The sequence below is a fragment of the Lissotriton vulgaris genome, chromosome 3_1, assembly GCF_964263255.1.
Source record: "Lissotriton vulgaris chromosome 3_1, aLisVul1.2, whole genome shotgun sequence".
Lineage (NCBI taxonomy): Eukaryota > Metazoa > Chordata > Amphibia > Caudata > Salamandridae > Lissotriton > Lissotriton vulgaris.
This window is the reverse complement of record NC_141689.1, coordinates 2,108,814,831-2,108,839,645: the sequence shown is the minus strand read 5'-3', so window position 1 is coordinate 2,108,839,645 and position 24,815 is coordinate 2,108,814,831. Positions and strand designations below refer to the sequence as shown.

The following is a 24,815-nucleotide window of genomic DNA, read 5'->3' as shown; positions in this document are numbered from 1 at the left end:
CTTGCATTCAAGGATCCCGTCAGGTGGGTCACAATCAGGCAAATGCATTGACGCATCAGCCCTTCCTAATGATTCAGACACTCCTGGCACAGTTACCAGGACCTCACTCTGCCCTGCTTTATGCAGTAACACATGGGGGTGGTGTTTTCTGTGACAACCTACACCAACCTCCCCTTAATGGAAGGCTGGAAGGTCTTCAACGCCAGATGAATGTTACACAACTCCAACAGAGTGATATGGAACTGGGTGTCCCCCAAACCCACCAAGTCAGCAGTGACACATCTATCATCCCCACAGTTCTGGGAAGAAAAGGGAACCTGCCTCCGGTCCAATTGTGGTTGAGTGGCCACCACTGCAGATCATGTGTAGTCGCCTATGAAGTTTGAATAGCATCTGATAGGTTTTCTTGCACTGTGCTCAATGGAACCATGCATTCCATTGTAGAGCCCGCATGTGCCATGTTGCGAAGTTGACAGGGAAGATGTAGTAGGCTAAAAGACCAAGCAGCTTAAGACCTGCTCTCACCGAGATCAGGACTGAGGCTGGAATATCGGGATAACCACCCAAATCTTCTGGACTCACTCCAACAGAAGGAATCCTCTGCACAGGAGTCAGGTGTGACTTTGGCGTGGTGATTGTGAGCCCCAACGATGTCAGGAGGTTTGCTGTCCTCTGGAGGAGGTGTACAACTGACTGTCTTGAGCCCGCCTTTAACAGCCAGTCGTTGAGGTACGAGAAAACTGATATTCCTCGATCTCCTAAGATGGGCAGAGACCACAGCCATTATTTTCATGAGGTAGTGGTGAGGCCAAAGGGAAGCAGGGTAAACTGAAAATGATCCTGGCCTACCTGAACCACAGGCAACTTCTGTTACATGTTTTGCAGGTCGAAGGACACCATCCATCGCTCGAGTCAAAGGCTGAAAGGATGCGGGGTAGCATGAGCCTTCTGAATGTGTCCTTCTATAGGAAGGCATTCAGAAGACAAATGTCCAAGATGGGCTAAGGCCCCATCCTTCTTTGACATTAAGAAATAGTGCAAGTAAAAACCCTCCCCTATTTCTGAGCCTGGATGCCTCTCGAAAGCTCCTTTATACAGTAAAACTTGCACTTCTTGCAACAGAATAGAAAGCTGTCCCTCTGACATTCACTCTATGTGGAGAGAAGATTTGGTGGAGCAAAAAGAAAGAGTTGGGCATAGCCATGCTGAACAAAGTTGATTGACTCATCTGTTGGACTTGATGGATCGCCACACTGTAAGAAGGTGCTAGATCTTGCCTCCCACAGGGTGGTTGTGAGCCACTAGTGGCAAACTATAGAGGCTTGGAGGTTGTTGCCGTAGTATAAGGCAACTGGAAGGACCAATACCTTTGGTGACCTGCATGTTGCCTGCCAGATCCATGTTCCCAGCTTCAAAAGCACTGGAGTGATTACAGTAGTGGTTGGGGAGGCTCATGTTGCCGGTACTCAACTCTTTAGAGTAGCCTTGGAATTTGCTAAACTGTTGAGGAAACTATTTGGACGGGGTCAAAGAACTGAGAAAGAATGTTACGACCCTATTCTCTTTGAAATGTTCCATCGAATTTACTTGTTCACAAGCCTGAGCCATCGAAAGGCATATCCATGAGAGAGGACTGGAAGTCTCTAGAAAAGCCTACGGAGCCCAGCCACGCATGGTGGTGAAGAATCACACTGAGTCACTGCATGGTTTGAAACCTGTAGTCCTGTAGTCTTAGTAGTGGACATTGTTCCTTAGATCATTGGATTGTTCCTGTATTAGGAGTCATCGTAAGGCAGACGAAATTGGGAGTGGATCTCTGGATCCACATGAGAAGATGCAGAAAGAAAGGAGCTGACATCAGCAGGCAAGGGAGGCACCTATATGTAGCTCTGCTCCGTCACTTCCAGGCAAAAGATTTCTCACATTAGAATACTCAGTCAGTGTATGGCTACATGTCACCAATTAGTGGCACACAGGGGCAGTGGTGGCAAAAGCTTTCTAGATCCAGTCTGACGCCTGGTGAGAAGTGGAGCCAACTGCAGTTAGAAGTATCCATAAGAAATATTAGTCAATCTTTCTGGATCCATCCTGATGTCTGGAGAGCATTTCAAGGTGAGAAATCTGTGGTTAGAAGTATCGATCAGAAATATGTGTTTGTATATCCAGTCTCATTGAAAAGCAGTCAAGCACAGCAGCAGGCAGGTAATATGCGGATATGCCTGACTGCTTTCTAATGAGACGTAATAAAGTAACAAATGTATTTTTGATATTGTAGTGCATTTTTGATGAATTAATTTAAAAGGTGGTGCTACACTGTGGAGTGGAGCTTTTATTTGCTGAGAGGCTATGTCTTCAGCTTTATTTGGATCTTATTGACTAGGATTAATTATAACATGCTGAGATAAGGAGTCAATATGTAGAAAAAGAGATTACAGTAGGAGAGCGAGAAACAGAAGACGATAAATTGTATGGAATTAAATACATCCTGCTAAAAATCCAATTAATATATATATCAAGACAAGCAATGGCAAAGCCACTAGGTTTTGCCGATGCAAAATCATTTGGCTTTCTCAATCTTTCTTTTACATGCCGCACAGAAGTATAAGTTGATATGCAGCATGGCTTCAAGTTTAAAAAAAGCATTATGAGGCTGCCAGCATTGACTGTATCACAGCAATTTTGTTTTCTCTTTAAGCCATGCTGCACAGCAGGCAGCACTGCTCTGCAACCTGTAAAAAAACATAGCGCAGGGATGGTCAAGCATCACGAGGGCTTTAAACACATCAGAGAGCAAGCAAGCAGCTCAGCCTTTTTATACCCTCACTTGCACCACCTTTAACAGCAATAGGGGGGATTTGGAGAAACAACAACAAGTAGAGGTGATGTGAAGGGACTGCAGACGTATGCATGCCGAAAAGTTAACAATAAGGAGTGCATGTGGCCAGTGGAAGGACACTGACCACAGGAAGTTGTACTTAGTCCTTGATCCACAGCAGCAGGATGACTGAAAGCCTAGGATACAGCTGGAGGCGAGGAGGAGGCAATAGAAAGCAAGCAAACGAGAGTGACATGGGAGCCAACCATAATGGGTGGGCTCCAAGGCCCTTTAAGATTTGTTTTTTCTTTACAAAATATTTCACAGGTGAACCTTAAAAAGGGATATTTTATTTTGTATTACCTAGTTTGTGTGAATTTTTGATAATAAACATAATTCAACTAAAACTGAAATGCAACAAAAAAATTTGGGCGCAACTTATCTTACCAGGTCTCTGTGGATGATGCTATTTTCCTCCAGGTAGTGCATCCCATCGCATACATCAAGGCACATATTAAGCAAAATGTCCTTATGGAATTCGCCATGTCTTTGTCGAAGATAGTTCAAGAGGCAGCCATGATCCATAAACTCTGTAACTATGTACAGAGGTCTTGATATGGTACATACACCATAAAGCTGAACTAGTTTAGGATGTGTAAGGCGCCTGCAAAAATTAATATTGAATAGCATCTGTATAGCTATCTTTACATAGGTATATAAAATCCTCTATCAGAGAGACAGAATAAATCAAATGTTGCTTTGAACTGCAATGAATTCACAAAATAATATATTCAGTATTAGAGGTAATATTCTTGTCATCCTTAGAAAATAGGTTACTTACCTCCAACTTTGGCATCTTTCAGAAATTAATTTTATACAAAGAACATCTGTTCAAGGTGATACCAAATATTTTTGTCTTTTAAGAAATTTATGATTTTGACTTCTGCTGTGCCTGTCGTCCATTGACTAGGCCCCCACTACTGCATGGCTGCTTAAAGTCGTGTTCCCTTCATCTGTACACTAGTCCTATTTAACATGAGATTGACCTGACATTGTGGCAGGTCATAAGGATGAGAATGGGAGGTATCATACATTAGCAAGCAGTTCAGTACACTCTAAACTGGCTGTAGCAGCAAATGCCATCTCTGTTTTGGTCACATATTCACTTGTGTTATGTGGCTGATGAACTTTACTTATTTCCCCATAGCACAATGTGTCTTGCTGTCTTTGAATCCCACAAAGGCAGCAGAATGGCTCTGCCTGCAGCAGCCCCTTCTACTAAACTGCATTTGCCCTTAAAGTATTTATGGAATAATTGCAGCAACTAACATAATATGTATTAACTGCATGTGTTTTGGGTCAAATCCCTCAAACGCTGAGCCAGATCTTAATACTACATTTTTTTAATGGGATTAGCTATTTAAGATTTTCCACTGTCCTGCCATGGGTAATTAGAGCGTTAATCATACCTCTGAACTATGAATGGAATCAAATTAAGATATGCAGATGGGCAAATCAATGTCCAATTCCCAGCTCAGCCTCAAATCATCCTTGCATGATGGAGGGGAAGTGTAAGTAGATTTTGTGGGTCTTGCCTGGAAACTTTACATAATTTAGGAGATGAATTAACATAAGCTTTTTGACAACTAGTCCTTGAAAGGACTGGGGGCCCATTTAATATTTGGTGGAAGAAGTAATCTCTGTTGACCTGGCAGAGGAATTAATGTCTGCCAGGCCGAGAATACTGCGCGCAATGAATTTAGAAATGACCGCCAAGCCAACAGTAATTTCTAAAGGATTGGCAGCAACCGCTGTCACAGAGGTTTCTGTCAATGCTTTTTAAAGTTGGCCCCACAGCTCTGTCAACATGATGGAGCCATACGTTAGCCTTATTGTTTTGAATTTTCAAAAAGAAAATGTACTCCCATGGGGAAGGCTGTATTAGACAGTTATCACTGCTTCTTACTGCCAGGGTTTTCCAGACGGTGACGGGTACTGAAAACTGACCTGTATGTTCAACCATCTAAATTAAGTGGGAGGACAGAGATCATCTCAAACGGCTCTTTCTTCTTGGGAAGGGTGTAACCACATCTAAATTCAGTGGGTGGACCATCATCTTGGTGGCAAGGATACTCTGTTGCGACGGAGTACCCTTACCGCCAAGAATTGCAATCAGGCCCTAAGTTCTGTCTGCTACTTTATGCTTCTTGTCTGCTGTGCAGCAAGGTGGGTCTGAACTCCATTGTAGAGAGAGGGAAAGGGTTCGCTGTTCAAAGATTCTACTGCCCGGGGGGCGTGGCCACGGCGGCGAACGAAATGGCCGCACTGCCGTGAAGCTCCTCCAGGCGGGCTCCCAGCGACGGCGAAAAAGATATGACCCGCGTCTGCTTCCCCCACCAGCACCGCGGAGCCGTCCCCTGATGCCCTCCAGAACACCTGGGCGAGGTTTCTATGCCGCGGGAGCAACCAGACACTGAGCACACGGCGGAGGGGACCTGAGGCCTCCGAACCTCGGCGCCATCTTTCCTTCTGCGCTGGAGCGCCGGGTGAGTGCTGCTCGGCCTTGGCGGTTGTGCGTCCTTTTCCTGCTATTCCCCTGCCGGGCTCGCGTGGGCAGCACCCTTCCTGCGCGGCTCCCGTTTTTTCTGGGCTACTTGGTTCCCGGCGCGGGGCAGAGGCCTTAGGCCCGGGTGAGCACCGGGACCTGGATTTCGGCCCGTGCGGGCTTGCGGGTGGTGGCTGTGTGGCCTGGCAGGTGGTGGTGGGGGTGGGGTGCGCAGCTGCAGGAGGTCCCGGCGGCGGTCTCCGGTGCCATACAGTGGCCCGCCGTGCGATATCCGACACAGAGTCTGTGCCTATCTGCTCCCATACAGCCCTGACTCCATGATTGGGTTGCTCCCTGGTCGATAACGTCTGAAGTGGCGAGGGCCCATACACGTGAAGGGCCCGCTTTGGGATCACTGTACTGGCTGTGCCTGACCGCTATTTACCTAACATTGCTCATGGAGTTTGGGTCCTGCTTGCAGTGCTAGTACCCCGCCAGGTCTGCACGCGCTCTGGTGGCTTCGGAGGTGGGCCTCACGTCTGGTTACTTGATTCCTGTCGCTAGCTATTGTCGCTGCTTCTGCGACTGCTTCCCGCAACCTCGACGATGGGAAAACGGGATCCTTCTCAGAGAAAGCTCAGCTTCGATAAAACATCTCTCCTCACCGCTGACCCCCCGCCTGGTGCGGCCTCTGGCGCTTCTGGGATACCGGACGGTGGCGATGCAGCATCCATGATGGCCGCCATGATAGGGGAAATGCGTGCTGGCATCAAGGCGCTTGACACGCGCTTCGACAGCCTGGAGAAGAAGCTGTCTGACATTGGTTCCACGGTGCAGGCCCACGACACTCGTCTCGACTTAGCTGAGTCCAGAATTTCAGATGTGGAGGACGGGTCCTCTAAGGCGCTGAAGCAGCTGGAACGCGTCAAGAGAATTCTTAAGGACGTGGCCATCAAGAATGAGGACTTGGAAGCGCGTAGCCGGAGAAATAACATTTGTATCCTTGGTGTTGCGGAGACAACTGCCACCGGCCGGTTTGACACTTTTGTAGAACGTATCCTCATTGAACTGTTCGGAAAAGACACCTTCACGGCCGGCTTTGTGGTGGAGAGGGCTCACAGGTCACTGGGGCCTAAACCGCGCACGGGGCAATTGCCTCGACCCATTATTGCCAGGATTATGAACTTTCGCGACAGTGACGCCCACTCCAAGCTGCACGTGAGATGGGAGAAGTGCAGTGGCAAGGAAGCAAATTGTCCTTCTTTCCGGACTATACTCTTATGGTACAAGAGGCACGACGGAAATTCACTAGTGTCAAAGCAGCTCTTCGCAATCTTGGCTTGAAATACAGTATGCTCTACCGGCGCGGCTGAAAGTGGATGTGGATGGCCGATTCCGCATCCTTGAATCTCTGGCCGAGGCCCAAGACTTCTGTCATGCCTACAAAAAGGGTCCGGGCTCGGCTGCCGGCTCCAGGCCTAACTCTCCACCTCAATCCGACTCGCAGGCCAGTGCTGACTATGTTGGGTGACGGTCTGACTCTGCTGGACTACTTTACATACCAATATCTCGTATGTCGCGCAGCTGGGTTGCCCGCCCAGGGGTAGCGTTGCTTCCCCCTATGGCGTATGCCTGTTTATTTCGTTCTTCTTGGGGTTTGTTATTTTTAAGTTTGCAGATATGTTCTATTAGTATATGTAATCGGCTGTTGGTGTTCTGCACTGCTGTTCAGAGATTGTCTGGGTTTTGCCTCTCCTGGGGTGCTGGGAGGCTGGGTGGTGGGTGGGGGATGGGTTGTGCGCTTTTTTTGTGGCTCTTTTTCTTTTTTTTGTTCGATTGCAAGACTTATGGTATCGGCTTGTTGGGTTACCACTCATTGCTTACGTTCCTTGATCTGACATTATGGCCGGATTAGGTCTGCAGTCTGGGCCTTCCAGGCTAACATTGATGACATGGAATGTTCGTGGCTTAAACACCACTCGCAAGCGTAAACAGGTTTTACAATATGCCGACCGGCATAAAGTAGATGTCCTCTTCCTGCAGGAGACACACCTGGTGCAGGCTGACACGGCTTCCTTAGCGAAGGGTTGGGGTACTCATAGAGTGTTTGCAACCTACAGTAGGTACGCACGCGGGGTTGCAATTCTGATACATAAAAGGATACCCTTTGTTTTCGCTGAGAGTAAGGTGGATGTCGATGACAGGTATGCGATACTCTCTGGTGTGTTGTATGGTTACAAGATTGCCTTCGTGGGGGTCTATGGTCCCAATACTGACTCCCCGGCCTGTTTCCACGACCTGTACCTATCACTGCTCCACGCTAACATTGAGCTGCTGGCGATGGGGGGCGATTTCAATCTATTGATGGACCCGTGCAGGGATAGCACATCTCCCTCCCCAGATCGCAAACCACTTGCCTGTGCGGCTGTTGCGGCTATCTGTTCACACTTTTCATTGCTAGACGTAGAGGCTAGACGGCACGCTGATAGTCACCACTCCAGCTACCACAACACGAGCACCAGACTTGACTACTGGCTACTTTCACCGGGCTTAGCGGGTTGGATGACTGATCTTCGCACGCTTCCATGCACTCTTTCTGACCACTCCCCTGTGGTATTGACACTATCGATCCCTAGGCTGGGCGGCTATGAACGACAATGGCCTTTCCCAGGGAGAGCCTTAGCAGACCCGGTCTTTACGGAGGAGGTCCGTACTGCAATTGAGGACTATTTTGACATCAACACTGGCTCTGTGACCACTTGGGCCACGTTGTGGGAGGGGTTTAATGCATCACCAAAGTGTTGGGGCGCTGCAAGAGATCCGTGCTACTCTGAACCGCCTTGAGGCCGAGCTATTAACGGCTGAAAGTGAAGTCCTCGCTGACCCTTCGCCGAAACGCGAGGCTCGACGTCTCGAGTTGCTACTGGAGTTCAGTGACACCGCGGACAGGGAGATGCGGTTTAGGGGCAAATACCACACAGCGCGCCGATATGGTGAGGGAGATCGGCCTGGCAGACTACTGGCTCTACCCGGCGCGGCTGAAAGTGGATGTGGATGGCCGATTCCGCATCCTTGAATCTCTGGCCGAGGCCCAAGACTTCTGTCATGCCTACAAAAAGGGTCCGGGCTCGGCTGCCGGCTCCAGGCCTAACTCTCCACCCCAATCCGACTCGCAGGCCAGTGCTGACTATGTTGGGTGACGGTCTGACTCTGCTGGACTACTTTACATACCAATATCTCGTATGTCGCGCAGCTGGGTTGCCCGCCCGGGGGTAGCGTTGCTTCCCCCTATGGCGTATGCCTGTTTATTTCGTTCTTCTTGGGGTTTGTTATTTTTAAGTTTGCAGATATGTTCTATTAGTATATGTAATCGGCTGTTGGTGTTCTGCACTGTTGTTCAGAGATTGTCTGGGTTTTGCCTCTCCTGGGGTGCTGGGAGGCTGGGTGGTGGGTGGGGGATGGGTTGTGCGCTTTTTTTGTGGCTCTTTTTCTTTTTTTTGTTCGATTGCAAGACTTATGGTATCGGCTTGTTGGGTTACCACTCATTGCTTACGTTCCTTGATCTGACATTATGGCCGGATTAGGTCTGCAGTCTGGGCCTTCCAGGCTAACATTGATGACATGGAATGTTCGTGGCTTGAACACCACTCGCAAGCGTAAACAGGTTTTACAATTTGCCGACCGGCATAAAGTAGATGTCCTCTTCCTGCAGGAGACACACCTGGTGCAGGCTGACACGGCTTCCTTAGCGAAGGGTTGGGGTACTCAGAGTGTTTGCAACCTACAGTAGGTACGCACGCGGGGTTGCAATTCTGATACATAAAAGGATACCCTTTGTTTTCGCTGAGAGTAAGGTGGATGTCGATGACAGGTATGCGATACTCTCTGGTGTGTTGTATGGTTACAAGATTGCCTTCGTGGGGGTCTATGGTCCCAATACTGACTCCCCGGCATGTTTCCACGACCTGTACCTATCACTGCTCCACGCTAACATTGAGCTGCTGGCGATGGGGGGCGATTTCAATCTATTGATGGACCCGTGCAGGGATAGCACATCTCCCTCCCCAGATCGCAAACCACTTGCCTGTGCGGCTGTTGCGGCTATCTGTTCACACTTTTCATTGCTAGACGTAGAGGCTAGACGGCACGCTGATAGTCACCACTCCAGCTACCACAACACGAGCACCAGACTTGACTACTGGCTACTTTCACCGGGCTTAGCGGGTTGGATGACTGATCTTCGCACGCTTCCATGCATTCTTTCTGACCACTCCCCTGTGGTATTGACACTATCGATCCCTAGGCTGGGCGGCTATGAACGACAATGGCCTTTCCCAGGGAGAGCCTTAGCAGACCCGGTCTTTACGGAGGAGGTCCGTACTGCAATTGAGGACTATTTTGACATCAACACTGGCTCTGTGACCACTTGGGCCACGTTGTGGGAGGGGTTTAAGGCCACAATAAGGGGGGTTTGCATCACCAAAGTGTTGGGGCGCTGCGTGAGATCCGTGCTACTCTGAACCGCCTTGAGGCCGAGCTATTAACGGCTGAAAGTGAAGTCCTCGCTGACCCTTCGCCGAAACGCGAGGCTCGATGTCTCGAGTTGCTACTGGAGTTCAGTGACACCGCGGACAGGGAGATGCGGTTTAGGGGCAAATACCACACAGCGCGCCGATATGGTGAGGGAGATCGGCCTGGCAGACTACTGGCTCAACTGCTACGCCCGCCACGGCAGGCCACATACATCACTGATATTACAGACACACACGACAGGCATCACTTTTCTACCCCCGATATTTGCAATACTTTTTTAACCTACTACCGCCATCTTTACGCATCTGCCCTTCCAGATGATTGCCGCGACCCGGGGTCATATATTAACGAAATTGCCATGGTATACTTGGAGAAGTATATGCAAGAATTTCTGGCTCATCCCATCACATCGGAATTGATCGCTGAGGCCATTGACTCCTTGAGGGGGTCCGCGGCGCCAGGTCTGGATGGCTTCACGGCCGATTTTTACCAGGAATACAAAGAGGAGCTCGTGCCCAGGCTTGTTGAAGTGTATGCGGAGACTCTGGAGTCTGGTGTTCTTCCCCCCACGCTCCGGGAAGCGGTCATCATTTTGCTGCCCAAGCCGGGACGCGACCCCACGGTCTGCAGCTCCTACCGTCCGCTGTCGCTCCTTAATCTTGATTACAAGATTTTGGCCAAAGTCCTGGCGATGCGGCTAGCACTGCTGGTGGATTCCATTGTTTCGTCGGCACAGTCTGGCTTCATCCCTCAGAGATCAACCTCCCTGAATCTTCGTACACTTTTCTCGGTCCTCCATAGGATCGAACCCTCCACTCCGGAGGCAGCGGTATTTTTAGATGCCGAAAAGGCATTCAAAACTTTAGAGTGGCCTTTTTTCTTGGAGGTGATGCGGAGGATGGGCATGCCCGCAATGTTTGTAGCGACAGTGGAATTGCTGTATGCTGCACCCACGGCTCGCATTCGCCTAAATGGCACCATCACTGATAGGTTCACGCTCTCCAGAGGCACCCGACAAGGATGCCCCTTATCCCCTCTCCTTTTCATTCTGGCGATGGACCCTCTGGTTCGGCACTTCCAGGAGAAACAGCTCCAATTCCGCACTGGCCCTCTATTGGTCTTGCTTTATGCGGACGATATGGTCCTATATGTCCGCACTCTGGAGGCCAACCTGCAGCCCCTACTGTCGGAGATTGCCCGATTTGGTGAGTACTCGGGCCTCAAGGTTAATTGGCACAAATCACAGCTATTTCCACTCACCCCCGCCACCACACGGTGGCCGTGCTCCCTCCCATTGGAGTGGTGCGAGGACTCCATTAAATACCTTGGGATCCACGTACATCTTGACACTGTGTCCATCATTCGTCTGAACTATGGACAAGCCCTGGATTTCTTGGAAGATAACACGGACAGATGGCTTCGACTCCCTCTGTCTATGGCTGGCCGGATCGCCATTGTTAAAATGGTAATTCTCCCCCGTTTTTGTACCTTTTCAATAACATCCCAATCCCTCTAACCAAGGTCTTTTTCACACAACTACGCACTGCCCTGCTGCGATTGGTGTGGGGGGGTAAACACCCCCGCGTAGCCTGGCGCACACTGACACTGCCATACGAAAGGGGTGGCTTTGGGGTCCCGGATTTTTATCTCTACTATTTGGTAGCCCAATGTTCATACGCCCACCCTTGGTACCATCCAGATGCCAGAATTCCACATTTGAAACCAGAGGCTGATGCGGCGCTCCCGGTGTCACTTAATGCAGTCCTCCCCAAGGGTCTCCCTCGGGACCCACACGATACACACCCACTCACCACGACGGCCTGGGCTTGGGACAAGATCAGGCGCTTACTCCATATAGACACAATGTACTCCCCTGCCCTTCCTTTACCCAACCCACACTGCCTCCCCATAACGGGCGAATCTATGGTCCGTCGCACGCTATCCAAATTCCAGCTCCTCACGATCGGTGATTTGTTCCCCGACGGCCACGCCTTCTCTATGACAGAGGACCCCCGTTTCACCGACCGAACATTTATGGATGCTTTAATTCTCAAGAGACTGCGTGCGATGTTACGGGCTGCATTTCCCACATTCCCCCTGCCGCCTGATGACAATCCCGCGCTTACATTCATTATACAAAACGACTCAGGGGCTCACGTGGTGTCCAAACTCTATAAGCTGTGCTTGTCCTCTCTTCCATCGTCGGACGGGGTGGTACGCGCTGCATGGGAACATGATCTGGGCATGCAGATTTCAGACGACCAGTGGGAGGCATGTTATGCTATGACCAGGGAGGTCTCCATGAACAGTAGACACAAACTCATACACTTTAAATTCTTGCGAAGGATGTTTCACACACCAGCGCTCGCTCACAGGATAGATGCCAATAGACCCCATGTCTGCCCCAAGTGTAATACCCCGCAGGCGGACTTCGCAAACCTCTCCTGGACTTGCCCGAGACTCCACACTTACTGGGTAGAGGTACACAAGATTTTGGGTGACATATTGGGTTTGCCGTTAACTGTCACACCGGCAATCGCACTGCTAGGCTATGTGACAAATTTCCCCCGCAAACTTCGTAAATTGGCGTCCATTTGCTTCCTACTGACCAAGAGGGAGGTTGCTCTGCTCTGGTGTTCACGACGTGCCCCGACGATCACCTCTTGGCTTCAGAGTGTGGCATACTGCAATGTGAATATTGTGGAATATTCGGAACAACTCCCAACCTCTTCCCGCCTAAGTGACATCTGGGGTCCATACATTGCGAGAATGACCCAGGAAACACCATCTCAGTCACTTCATCCTAACACACCAACAGGGGTGGGCTAGTTCACTGGGGGATCCTTCGCTATACCCTGGACGAGTATAGACGCCAATGCGGCTCCCATGTGCCCTCCGATGCACCAGGCTAAGTGCTGGTCGTCTGGTGGCATGTTGCCCTTCGTGGTCCCTGGGTTGGCATGCCTGATATTCATGGAGACTGTATTGTGCTAGTTCGGTCCTCCGGCCCTAATTGTTACCCCCCAGATGTATGGGCTGCACTGTGCCGCCTGGGGCCGGATTGAGTGGTATTGGATGTGGGCTGCTGTGTCTGGGCTGGGGATGCTGTTTGATGTGGTGGTTGACACATCGCGAGCTGACTTGCTATATTGGTCTTGCAATTTTGTAGATATGATTTTTGTTTCTTTTATCTTGCTTTCCTTTGTTGGGATATCCATTATGTTCTTTGTAAATTTCTGTTGCCTTATTAGAAAATACACACCTTGTATCATTATCTATGGTCAAATACGCAATCCTACTGAGTACACCAGTGTTTTCCTTGCAATATTCTGTATGGTACATGATGTCATTTTATACTTGATATGTAATTGGTTCTTACAAATGTGGATTGCCTCAGTTGCTTGAATAAAGTGTTTAAAAAAAAAAAAAAGATTCTACTGCCCCCATCTGCCCCACAGAGGGGGGCAGAAAGACTGTATTGTCCGAAAACAAATTTAGCCCTGGCCCAAGTGACTGCTCCCCCCTACCTGGTGTCGAACGGGTGGATCCCTTCTAGGGATCCACTGCTAGGGATCCACTAGAGAGGGATAACATTGGAATGGGGAGATTCTCCCCTTTCCAATGATACCTCTCCTGTCAGTTCAGTTCAGTTCAATAAACTTTATTCGGTTAAAAACAAATAACCATAAAAGTAACAGACATAAAACAAAATACAATGATTACAATAATTACAATAATTACATCTCATGATTATTGGTGCAGTGAGGTAGATCAGTAGGAAGTCTAGGCTATTTCAATTAGCATTTGTTTCCTGAATTTAAAAACACTTTTTAAATAATTTAAAATCACAGTAACAGTTAAAATCGTGTCCATTTTCTGTACTTCTAGAAAAGCTGGGCGACATCTGGTTAAATTCATGTTTTTTAAAAAAGGGACAATGATTTTCCTACGTATGGCACTATAAAATTTGCAGAAAAAAAGGATATGAATATCAGATTGTTGTGACGTACCATCACACAAACAGGTGGGCAAAATGTGTTTCCATGAGTTCATGCATGGAAAAGACACTAATCTAAAAAATATTCAAAATCTAAAACGAGTTAAAAGAAAACGATCATAGTTAGTCATGGACAGGGATAAATATGGCTGTACAGTGTTAGTCTCACAGAGAGTAGGAAGGTGAGAGTGTACTGAGGGTTTCAAAATTTCCACTCTCTTCCTCTTATCCACCAGGTGGTCCAGGCAGATGGTTTTTAGTGTCTTCCTGAAAATGGTATCCATTGACGTTGGGTCCGAAAAATAAGAATGTAATCCAATCTCGGTTAGAAAGTGCTTTACATAACCCAGCCATTCCATTCTGTCCACATGGTCCAAACTGAGGGTGTCACGTAGCAGGGCCCGGTTCATAACGCATTCATTAGTAGTCCATACCCTATGCCACAGTAGGATAGGTTGAATTCTGATAATGTCCGTTATGTAAGGTTGGCCAAGTTCAGCGTGACAATTGAATGTGGCAGCACACTGTGGAACTGCTAGAACTCCCCTCAAAAATGTATTCTCTACCAGCTGGATTTGATCAACATTTGCATATCCCCACAGACCTGAGCCATACATAGCCACAGACAAGCATGTAGCTTTATATATGGTTAACATTTCTTTTATCGGCTTCCTGCCCAATTTTCTGACGAAATTTTGTAAGGCCATGATCGTTTTTATGAATAAAAGAGTTCTAGCCTTAATTGCACTTGTCCAGGAACCTGACTCATGGAATAAAATGCCCAAATAAGAAAAGGTTGGGGTGTTATCCAGTGGCACATTGTTTAAAAACATACGCTTCATCCGTTTACCTGGTTTTAGGCCACAATTCATTGTAAAAGTCTTACTACAGTTTACTAGTAGGTCCAAGTTCAACATAAATTTCTCAAAACTAACTACTAGTTTTTGCAGAGCGCGAGGAGTGCGTGCCATGAGTACTGCGTCATCCGCATACATGAGCGCAGGGATTTCCCTCCTCCCCACCCTGGGCATATCCCTACACTCTTGCAGCAGGTGACGCTCGAGCCCATTAATATAAAGTAGGAATAAAAAAGGTGCCAATACGCAACCTTGCCGCACTCCGCGACCTACACTAAATTGTCTGGAGCATTCTCCTCCCCTGCCGTAACGAACAGAAGCTGTGGCTCCACTGTAGAGTTCCCTCAAGAAACAGATAATGTTATTATCCACTCCCAAACCTTTCATTATACCCCACAATTTAGAGTGTGATACACAGTCGAACGCTGATGAAAGGTCGACAAAAGTAAAATATAAGCGTTCAGATTTTATCCTTATATATTTATGCTGCAAAAGCATTAGGTTTAAACCTTGCTCAATTGTGCCAATCCCTTTTTGGAAACCAAATTGCAAATCACTAATAATATCATTTTCCTCTGCCCAGCTTTGGAGTCTTGCCAACACAACACGTCCTAAAATTTTTACTGAAGAGTCAAGAAGGGAGATTGGTCTATAACAGGCACAACTGTTCCTATCCCCCTTCTTGTAAATCGGGACAATGACTGAGGTGAACCAGGATTCTTTCGGACCCATTGAGAGAGCTGCATTAAAAAGTTGTACCAACATAGGCCCCCAGATTTCAGTGTTAGCTTTATATAGGTCTGCCGGAATCCCATCAGGTCCGGCAGCCTTACCGCCTTTGGTAGATCTCAAGGCTAGAAGTACTTCATCAAGTGTTACAACCAAGTTGTAACTCTGTTGTGCATCCAGGCTAGAGTTAGGACCCCCACCATGGATGTCTTCCTGTGCCTTATAAAGATTTGAAAAATGATCTACCCATTTGTCCTCGTCTATTGCAATCTCGATTCGCGCCGTATGAGTTTCATATGGGAAAGGGGTGTTAATTACTTTCCAGAATGCAGCGGAATCTTTAGATTGCGAGGCCTCACAAAGGGAATCTATTGCCTCCTTATTTAGCGCAGTTTTCCTTACTTTCAGGGCCTGAGTATATGTGTACCTGCACTCTCTTATTTCATTTTTATCCCTAGGGCATCTGTGTACTGCCTGTTTTAGATTTTTCAATGCCCTAGTGCATGCGTTATTAAACCAGCTCTTGGGTCCCTTACCTCTACGTTTTGCCTCCACCCTTAGGCTACTTTTTATGTTTATAGCTATTATTCCAAAATGCTCAATAATTTGATCATTAGTGGAGTTGTCACTTAGGCAAATCCTAAAACTATTTGAGCACACCTCCCAGAGTTCCTTAAAAAAGGTTGTGGGGATTACTGTGCTCCATTTAAGTGTGTACCCATTTTGTCTCCCAAGGACAACATCAACCGCTGTCTCAACTAGAGGCGCGGCCGTCGATGGGTCTGGGAACAAATCTACTACCTTAAGACATTGTGGAAGGTGGTCACTTATGGGTAATTGGATGTTCGTAACCCCCAACAGTCTGTGATTAAGATTACTGGAGGCGATGATAAAATCAATGGTTGTCGCTAAGCCTCTACCAACAAAAGTCGGTTTAAAGGGTGTGGGTTCTAGGGCAGATTCATTTGCAAACCCTAAATCAAACATGAATAACAATTCATTAAGCAAGTCCCCCATCAGATTGTGATCAAAATGTGTCAAATGCATATCTCTCTCTGTCATTAGGCCACATAGGCCCTGATTCCCTTTAGTACATAATGAACAATTAAAATCCCCCCCCATAAGATTATCAACTCCCTTTCGTTTTTGTCTACCTCTAACTGAATTTCCTCCTTAAGCTGCTTCATTACAACCAGAATGTCATCTCTCGGGACATTATTATAGAAATTAATAATTAACACCACAGCTCCTTTAAAATTCCATAGGGTTATAATTTGGAAATAACTGGAATTTAAATGGCAATGAGCTTGTTTAATTTTAAGTTGATTTGAAACAAGCGTGGTCAATCCACCCTTGGCTCTACCAAAATGACCTCCAACAGCTGGTGTAAAGAAGGTTCTATAACCATTTACATGGATTGATTCCTGAGTCCATGTTTCTTGCAAGGCCACTATGTCCTGCCCGTTTATTATTGACTCCCAGGCTGGATTAGTGATTTTTTGCCTAAACCCTGCTATATTCCAAAACAGCAGTGCGCATAGATCATTCTTCGTCTGGGTCGGGCCATCTCCTACCTGTTCCCCACACCTATTATTGACAACAACTATGGGAGATTGCATCTGCTCCAGAGTATCACTGTCGCATGGTGACAAACTGTCAGAGTTAGGGACCTTTTGTAGAGTTGGCAGATCTTGGGGAAGCTCGCTCAAAGTCTCAGTACTTTTAGGGGGAACTATATCCTTGATAAAAGGGTGAAAAACTGGAGGAAAAAATGTATTCCCAGCCAGATTTTCTTGGGATGTCTGAGCTTGCTGTCAATCAACCCCATTCAGACCAGTGAAAATCTGGAAACGATTTTGGATAGGTAGATTATACATGTGTGGGTGGAACTCTCTGTTATTCCATGGTCTCCCTTGTGGGGGGTTAGACTCCGGATATGGTGGATATTGATTATTTAAAGAGGGGTATTGATAATCTAGCGACTGATGTCTGGGATAGAACACCTCCGACCTTTGCATGTGAATATGGGGGTCCTGAGCATTTACATAAACAGGATAGCCCATCAAAGGTGGTGGCCCCGTTGAACCGGGCCTATCCCATGGTCTCACGTTTCTAGACCCCCGCTGTCAGTGGAATGGTTTCTTAAATAGCTGCCTATTCCAGCCCTGTTTATTATGATCTTTTGATGGTGCATAGGGATAGAAATAGGATAAAAGATGTGTGGAGATGGCATTGCTGCTACTGGCATCAAACCAATCTCCAATGTGCCTCACGGCCCTATAATCCTTAAAATTAATGACTATTACATCACCCCTTCTATCCTTAGGTCTGACTCCCACCCAATAGGCGCGCCTTACACTTAGGATTTCTCCATTGATGGATGCAGGCAACGGTCTGTTGTCTCGGAGCCAAAAAGTAACCTTGTTCCGTAAGGCAACGTGATCTTCCCATTTACCTGCAGGTAGTTCTGGAACCCCTGCCATTACAATACTGAAAGGGGCAGAATCTGGGGGTAAATCTATAGTGTGGCCCGTCTTTTCTAAGGCAATGGTTGGTGGATTTTCATTTCTCGGATTAGTTGTTAAAGGGTCCTTTCTACCTCCCTGATTTTGAGGTCCCCCAGATTTAAGAGTTTGATCTTTAGTTACTGGGGCCGCCGGCTGAGTTATAGGCAGTTGCGGTGTGGGAGTTAATAGCGTGATCGTGGGGCTACCCGCTCTTCCCTTTTCTTGCACTGGTTTCTTTTTTAGCACAGGTGCTGGTGCTTTGGTTACTGGCGTTATAGGAGCTAATGTTATAGGGGGAGCTACAACTTTAGATTTTACAGGAAGGTTTGTCTTTACTATGGGATTCGTCTTAGCTTTTCCCGGGCCCTTTATTAGGTCATGTAAAAGGAGGGAATTCTGTTCAACCTTTTTCTCTATGATGTCTAAGTGTATACACATCACGTTGGTCTTATCCAGAATCGGTTGCATCACACCCCTGATTAGTTCTACAATTTTGGCCATCATGGCCTCTTCGCCTAATAAAGTTTGACCAGTTTGTGACTGTGGGGACTGAGCTACCCCTTTCCTTATCTTCTGAGCTCGATTACACAGTGGCTCACCCCCCCTTTTTTTACTTGTTCTTATAGTGAGGGGGGAAATAGAAGACCTGGAAGATTACTCAATGGGCATTTTTGGGGATCCTGATAACCTACCATTATCATTCCCTGTAGGTGAGTCCAGTAGTGATGAGCTAGTTGGCGTACTAGACAAAAGATGCTTGCTCATTGTAATGGGATCAAGAGGAAAATTATCAGTATTGTCTGTAATCCCTGATTGTGAGAAATCAATAAGCATCACGGAGTCTGTAGGTCGACTCTGTGAAGTAGCATCCCCCATTCCTCCCAAGTTTGAGGACCTCAACTCAAAAAGTAGAGGTGCAGTTCCGGGCACACTCCCCCCTCCTTGTGTAATTTTATGGCTTGCCTTGCTTTGCTTCCCCCTCCGTCTCACTCGGGCTTTCTTGAATCTTCTAGGGGATTCTTTAGTTACAGGATCATTTATTCCTGTAGATGATATGGCCAACACTGTGGGGGCTTGAACACAAGGGATTTCATCATGATGGCCCGCATGGACCATAGCTGTTACAATAGTTACTTTGCCTGCAGGGACCGGGTGTTCCTTTGCCACAGAGATATCAGGAACAGTAACTGGGGGCTCTGGTGCAATAGTAATAGCAGGTGAATGTTCCAAGCCCAGTGAAGCCCTCCTGTTGCTGTTAATTTGCGCTACCTTCTTTATAAGAAAATTGTCCATAGTAAGAGAGTGGAGTGGAGTGGAGAAGTGTGGCTCAGGGGTTAGAGGCGGCAGACCCGGAAGCTGAGATCGGCCCTGGACCAGGGTTCAATTCCCCGCCTCGGCGGGTCTTGGGCTCAAAAAATTCCACGGACTTGATAATTCTCGCTCCGGTGCCTTCTCAACTCACGGGTTCACACTCTGCGACTCTGGGCAATAGCTTGCTTAATCTCCACAACGGCCCCTCGCGGTGGGATGCCTGGCTTTCACCTTGTGGATACCCTGCCGGGGTTATCTCACAGGGGAATACCAGGACGGGTTCCCTAAGCAAGCGCCGGGAAACCCTTTGTGGGTAGCTGTGCGCTATATAAGCTCAAATACATTACATTACATTACATAACCACTTTAGTGGTCATAGTGGCTGATAGTTCCTTGCTCACTTAATACGAGATGTAAAATTGTAAAAACAGGATCTCACTCACGTAGTTAGGAGCTGCTCGGACGAGCAGTGAGGATAGAAGGACGAAAAGGGTGTGGCCCCGGCCCGGCTCCTTGGTCCCCGGAGGGCCACAGAGGGCCCGCCCTTTGCCCGGGCTTAGCCCCGGGCGTCCCGCTCGCGTCCCGCGACGCGGGTCTCCTCCTCCCTTTAGCCGGCTGGCTGTGCGCCCTGCTGGCGCGTTCCGCGTCACTCCCTCGCGCCGCCACGATGCCTGCCGGGAGTTGTGGTCCTCCCGGAGCGGCGGCGCGGTTTGCTGTGCCCAGGTGTGACTCTCGGCGGTGGCGGCTTGGGCGTCCGCTCTGCTCTTCCCTGCTGGCGTGGAGTGACTCTCGGCGGTGGCGACAGGTAAAGTGTTTAAAAAAAAAAAAAGATTCTACTGCCCCCATCTGCCCCACAGAGGGGGGCAGAAAGACTGTATTGTCCGAAAACAAATTTAGCCCTGGCCCAAGTGACTGCTCCCCCCTACCTGGTGTCGAACGGGTGGATCCCTTCTAGGGATCCACTGCTAGGGATCCACTAGAGAGGGATAACATTGGAATGGGGAGATTCTCCCCTTTCCAATGATACCTCTCCTGTCTTTCTACGTGTTCAGGGGGCTGATAGCCCCACGAGCACATAGAAAGTGAAAACGTTCACGCTGATTGTCATTTCACAGAAACTAGGGGAACAGCTCCCGGGGCTGCTGGGGGGGGAAAGAAAATCCCTCTCGTGGCCGCACCAGAGGGATTTTGGGTGCCATGTGTGAGGACGGCCAAGAGCCGTCCTGAGCACAGGAGCACCGTGGCTCAGGATGGCTACCGGCCATCCCGAGCACTGAAGGGGTTAAAATATATTTCATAAATGTTCTTAACATCTGCAGGGTTGAAAAAAGCAGCAGATTATGCACTGTGCTAAAAATGATCACCAACTTAAAGCATAGTTAGTTAAAGCTGCCTTGGAAGCACATCTGCACTGCCCCACTCTTTGTATTTCTACATGGGCCCCGATTCCTAGTTTACTGATAGGGAGGGCATAGAAGTTATGGTGCAGGAATTAACATTTCCAACCTGTATTTACACCCCCATACCGTTCAATTCTGAGTTTTGACGGCTGTGAAGAATACCAAGTGGGACTCGGAAATGCCTGGCGTTTCTGGTATGTTTATTTCCGAATCCAACTGCATTTCTTTGCAAAGACTCGTCCTTCCATTTGCTGGAAGAATCTGTGCGTGGTTTTAAAGACAACACACCAGGGCCTTGGATATTTCAAGTAACTCCCTCTGTCCAAGCTGTGCTTGGCCTCTCTTCCACTGATCTCCTGCTATGCCACTGTCCCTTTTCCTTTGCCTTTTCCACTCCAATACCGTACCACCAATTTCTCTGTGTGCACCCTCTCATCCCTCTGTATGCCTAGCAGTTTACCACTAGAAGCACAGCAGCCTCTTCAATTAACTCAAATCCATCCCTCCCTCTGTGTTTTTGTTCATTGGCGGAATCTCATTTGCATCCGTTTTGGGCAGTTATTAGCCTGTGCCGCTCTCGGCTGTCACATCAAGCTTTTATCTAACGCCTTCATTGCAGCATCTTAAATACCTTCTCTGTTTACCCTCGCCTCTAATCCATTACCATTTGCTTCCTCATCTTCTGGGACCCTTGAAAGCCCACAGTGTTTTAAAGCTGCATTCTTGTGGTCATGTTTGTCTACATTACTCCATTTGTATAAATTACTGTTACGTTGAACATTGGCACGTTTATTGGCCTCTTTCTGATTAATACATTGGGCTATTCCCACCCAATTGTATAACTCATTCATCAATCTCAGTTTTGAATATCTGATAAGGGCACTGGCGTACATATAAGTAAAAAACATTTCCATTACAAGGCCATTAGCTCTAACTCTAAAAAAATGTGAGACCTATTGCATTTCAAATGCTTATTTTTCAAGGGATGTAACGTTTTACGTTCTCTAAGTGAGAACACTTCCTTCATCTTCTGTTCAAGGTCTGATCATGGACAATTCCTGCTTCTTTGACAAAGAGCAGTCTTGCCCCCATCAACAGCAGGAACAATGGTTCATGGTAAAATTCAATACCATCAGGTGTGGCCTGAATTCAAGGGAAGAGTGGGAAGCCCTGATATAAATGAGATAAATTAGAGGAAAGTTGTAGAAAGATGGGAAATCTGATATGCTATATACAGGATATAAGTGGAATAGAGCAGGCAAGTCTAACAAAACACCCAATAGACACACAATAGATAAACCAAAACCCCTTAGACCACAATGGCTGAATATCCAAACCTATGGGGGAATAAGATAGGATCACTGTGAAATAGGGGGTACCGAGAGCTTAGAGTAAGTAACCTCTAGCTATTACATTTAATACAAATCGGCATTAAAAAAAACTGAACAACGCTTAAAATAGTCCCTTCCTGTCCTTATGCGAAGCATTTAAAACAACTATTAAAAAAGGATAGAAAACACGATACGATAATATTTCACTGTGAAACAGGGGTACCGAGGGCTTAGAGTAAGTAACCTCAATGAATTACATTTAATACAAATCGGGGCTAAAAAAACGGAATAAAGCTTAAAATAGTCCCTTCCCGTCCTTATGCGAAGCGTTTAAAACAACTATTAAAAAAGGATAGAAAACACGACACAATTATAAAAAAAATTGGGGCAAGTTTGTAAATACATCAAACCAAAATAAAATATTGAAATACAATTAACAATAAGTTTAGTGATAATACAACATGTATCAACTGGTTAAAAAAGTATTGGTTATAAAAATCTAGCACACGCAACCATAGTGCAAAATAATAAGAACGCCATTCAAAGATGGCGCAATCATACGTGAAGGTTCCACCGAATATGCGCAGGCGCGCGGTTCAGGTGAAACCAATCGACCTAATCAAAATTTGCATAAATACAGCGTGCCTCGTCCCTCGGCGTTGAAGGCAAGAGAACGAGGCAGAAACGCGAATTCCGAGCATAAGAGGTAAGAGAGGGGAACCAAATAGACCTAACATGCAGACGGGCCATCCGGCTCTTATAGAGACAGGGCAAACGAAGGGGTAACATAAGGGCAAACCCTAGAATATCAAAGTAAAGAAATTATTGTGAGCTAAGGGAGAACATGAGGGGGTACGGTCCCTGTGTACACGGGGACAAAGATTTTAATAACAGTGCCCAACAATAGAAAAGTGATGGGGCGGTCGCCCATCTGAGACGGGACTAAGGGTTCAGATTGGGTGATAGAATAAAGCCAAAATCAAACGCTGATAACCAACCCCTTAGGTAATACATAGAGGAGGGAAGGGCATAGCAACTGAAACAAGATAAACCTACGCAGCGGACTTAATGTTAACATAAATGAAAATCGGGAGATAGAATAAAGCCATATTAAACGCTAATAGTAAACCCCAGCGGTAGTACATAGCGAAGGGAGGTGTATAAACAATAGAAACTAGATAAACCTAGGCAGCAGATTTAATACAAATAAAAATAGGCAGTTCTAAGTTTAAGATGTACACATACATATGTACATTTGTTTACCCCGACAGAACATATCCAGTTCATCGACGGAATCACGCTGATATATGCCCGCTCAAGAAAGATTTTTTAAACTTTTTAGGTAAGGTGATAAAAACTGACCTTTACCGACTATATTACTAGACTAAACAACCAGCGAAATAGATGGGGGTATAGCCCTGAACAATGCAACGTCTAAAATGCAACACCCTTTGTTTTAATAGATATATATACAGACGGATCAAGAAGAGTGGAAGTCCCCTTACACACCTATAAGAAAGAGGAGAGGTCCCCTACCTTTATGCCCTATATTTGCGAAGAGGTAAATGGTCCTAACTTTTAGGCCTTCATAAGGGGTGGAGTTAGAAGGAACAGAGGAACTTTCAGATGAAACAACCTCACAAATAGAGGGGGGATATAGTCCTGAACAGCACTATGTCTTTTATCTAAATAGATACTTATACAGTCGGACAAGAAGAGTGGAAGCACCCTCACATATCTATAAGGAAGAGAAGAGGTTTCCCATCTTTCTGCCCTATAATTGTGAAGAGGTAAATGGCCCTAATTTTCAGGTTTTGGAAAGGGGTGGGATAAAAGGAATAGATGTACTGATAGTGTCCTTTATGCCCACATTAGGAAGAACTACACTTTATGTTAGAAGTCAGGATCCGAGACTAAACAAAACACCCTTAGTGGTGCTCTGTCTTACATCTACATGGTAAGAGTATGTTTGAGTGGGACGAGTCAAGCTTTGATGCGAGTTATGACCCTTTAACATCAGACAATGTATATAGTAGGACCTTTATACCCTTACCTATTTCCACACTAAAATGGAAACGGAGGGATAACATTTGTATAAATGAACATTTGGGATAAAATGCATGAACCTTACAGATGGAAATCACATGTTTTAAAGGGGAAAGGAGGGTCTCCAAGGCATATAAGACCGGATGCATGTAGCAAACGTAGGATCCCCGATACCTGGTAGAAGGTTATAAGAGAGACAAACTAAAATAACAAAAACGATATGATACAAGAGTGTTATAAATCAGATTTTTGCAGAAACATATGTACCTATGTGGTAAGAGCTTTAGATCATGCAATTGTGCCACAAACTGTTCAAAAATAGTGATACCTTGCTTCTCTCCCCATGCATTTACAGAAAGGGTGTTAAGCAATAGTCATTGAAGCCGGTGACCCCAAAGAAACGGCAGTCCTGAAGAAGGTGCTACAGTATCTAGTGTTTCCTGCACCGAAACGCGTTGACGCATTCTTTTCTTGTATAGAATCCAAGTAGGGTCCAGTGAGTAATAGATACGCATACATAAATGGTACTATTGACGGCACTTTTACATTAATCAAGGACCTTTGGATCCAGATATTAGTAGTGGCAAAGGTATTAGTAGGCCACAGTTTGTAGGGGGTTGTTGTTTTTTTATTGTGATTCAAGGATATATCTGCCTGTTACATTTGTTTTTTTTTTTAATGACTTCTTTGTTTAAGATTTAATTTAAACTTGCCTATGTATGTAATGAATTGTTATGAACATTT

At 46.7% G+C, this 24,815-nt stretch overlaps 1 protein-coding gene across 2 annotated transcripts in view; it reads right to left on the bottom strand.

Moving 5' to 3' along the window:
* TEC (tec protein tyrosine kinase) overlaps positions 1–24,815 on the bottom strand; it is a 612,933-nt gene that overhangs the window by 29,305 nt on the left and 558,813 nt on the right. For both annotated transcript variants that reach the window (XM_086962679.1, XM_086962678.1), the window contains exon 15: positions 3,263–3,479. In XM_086962679.1, coding sequence (XP_086818805.1) covers positions 3,263–3,479 — 217 coding nt within the window. The remainder of the gene's footprint in view (positions 1–3,262; positions 3,480–24,815) is intronic.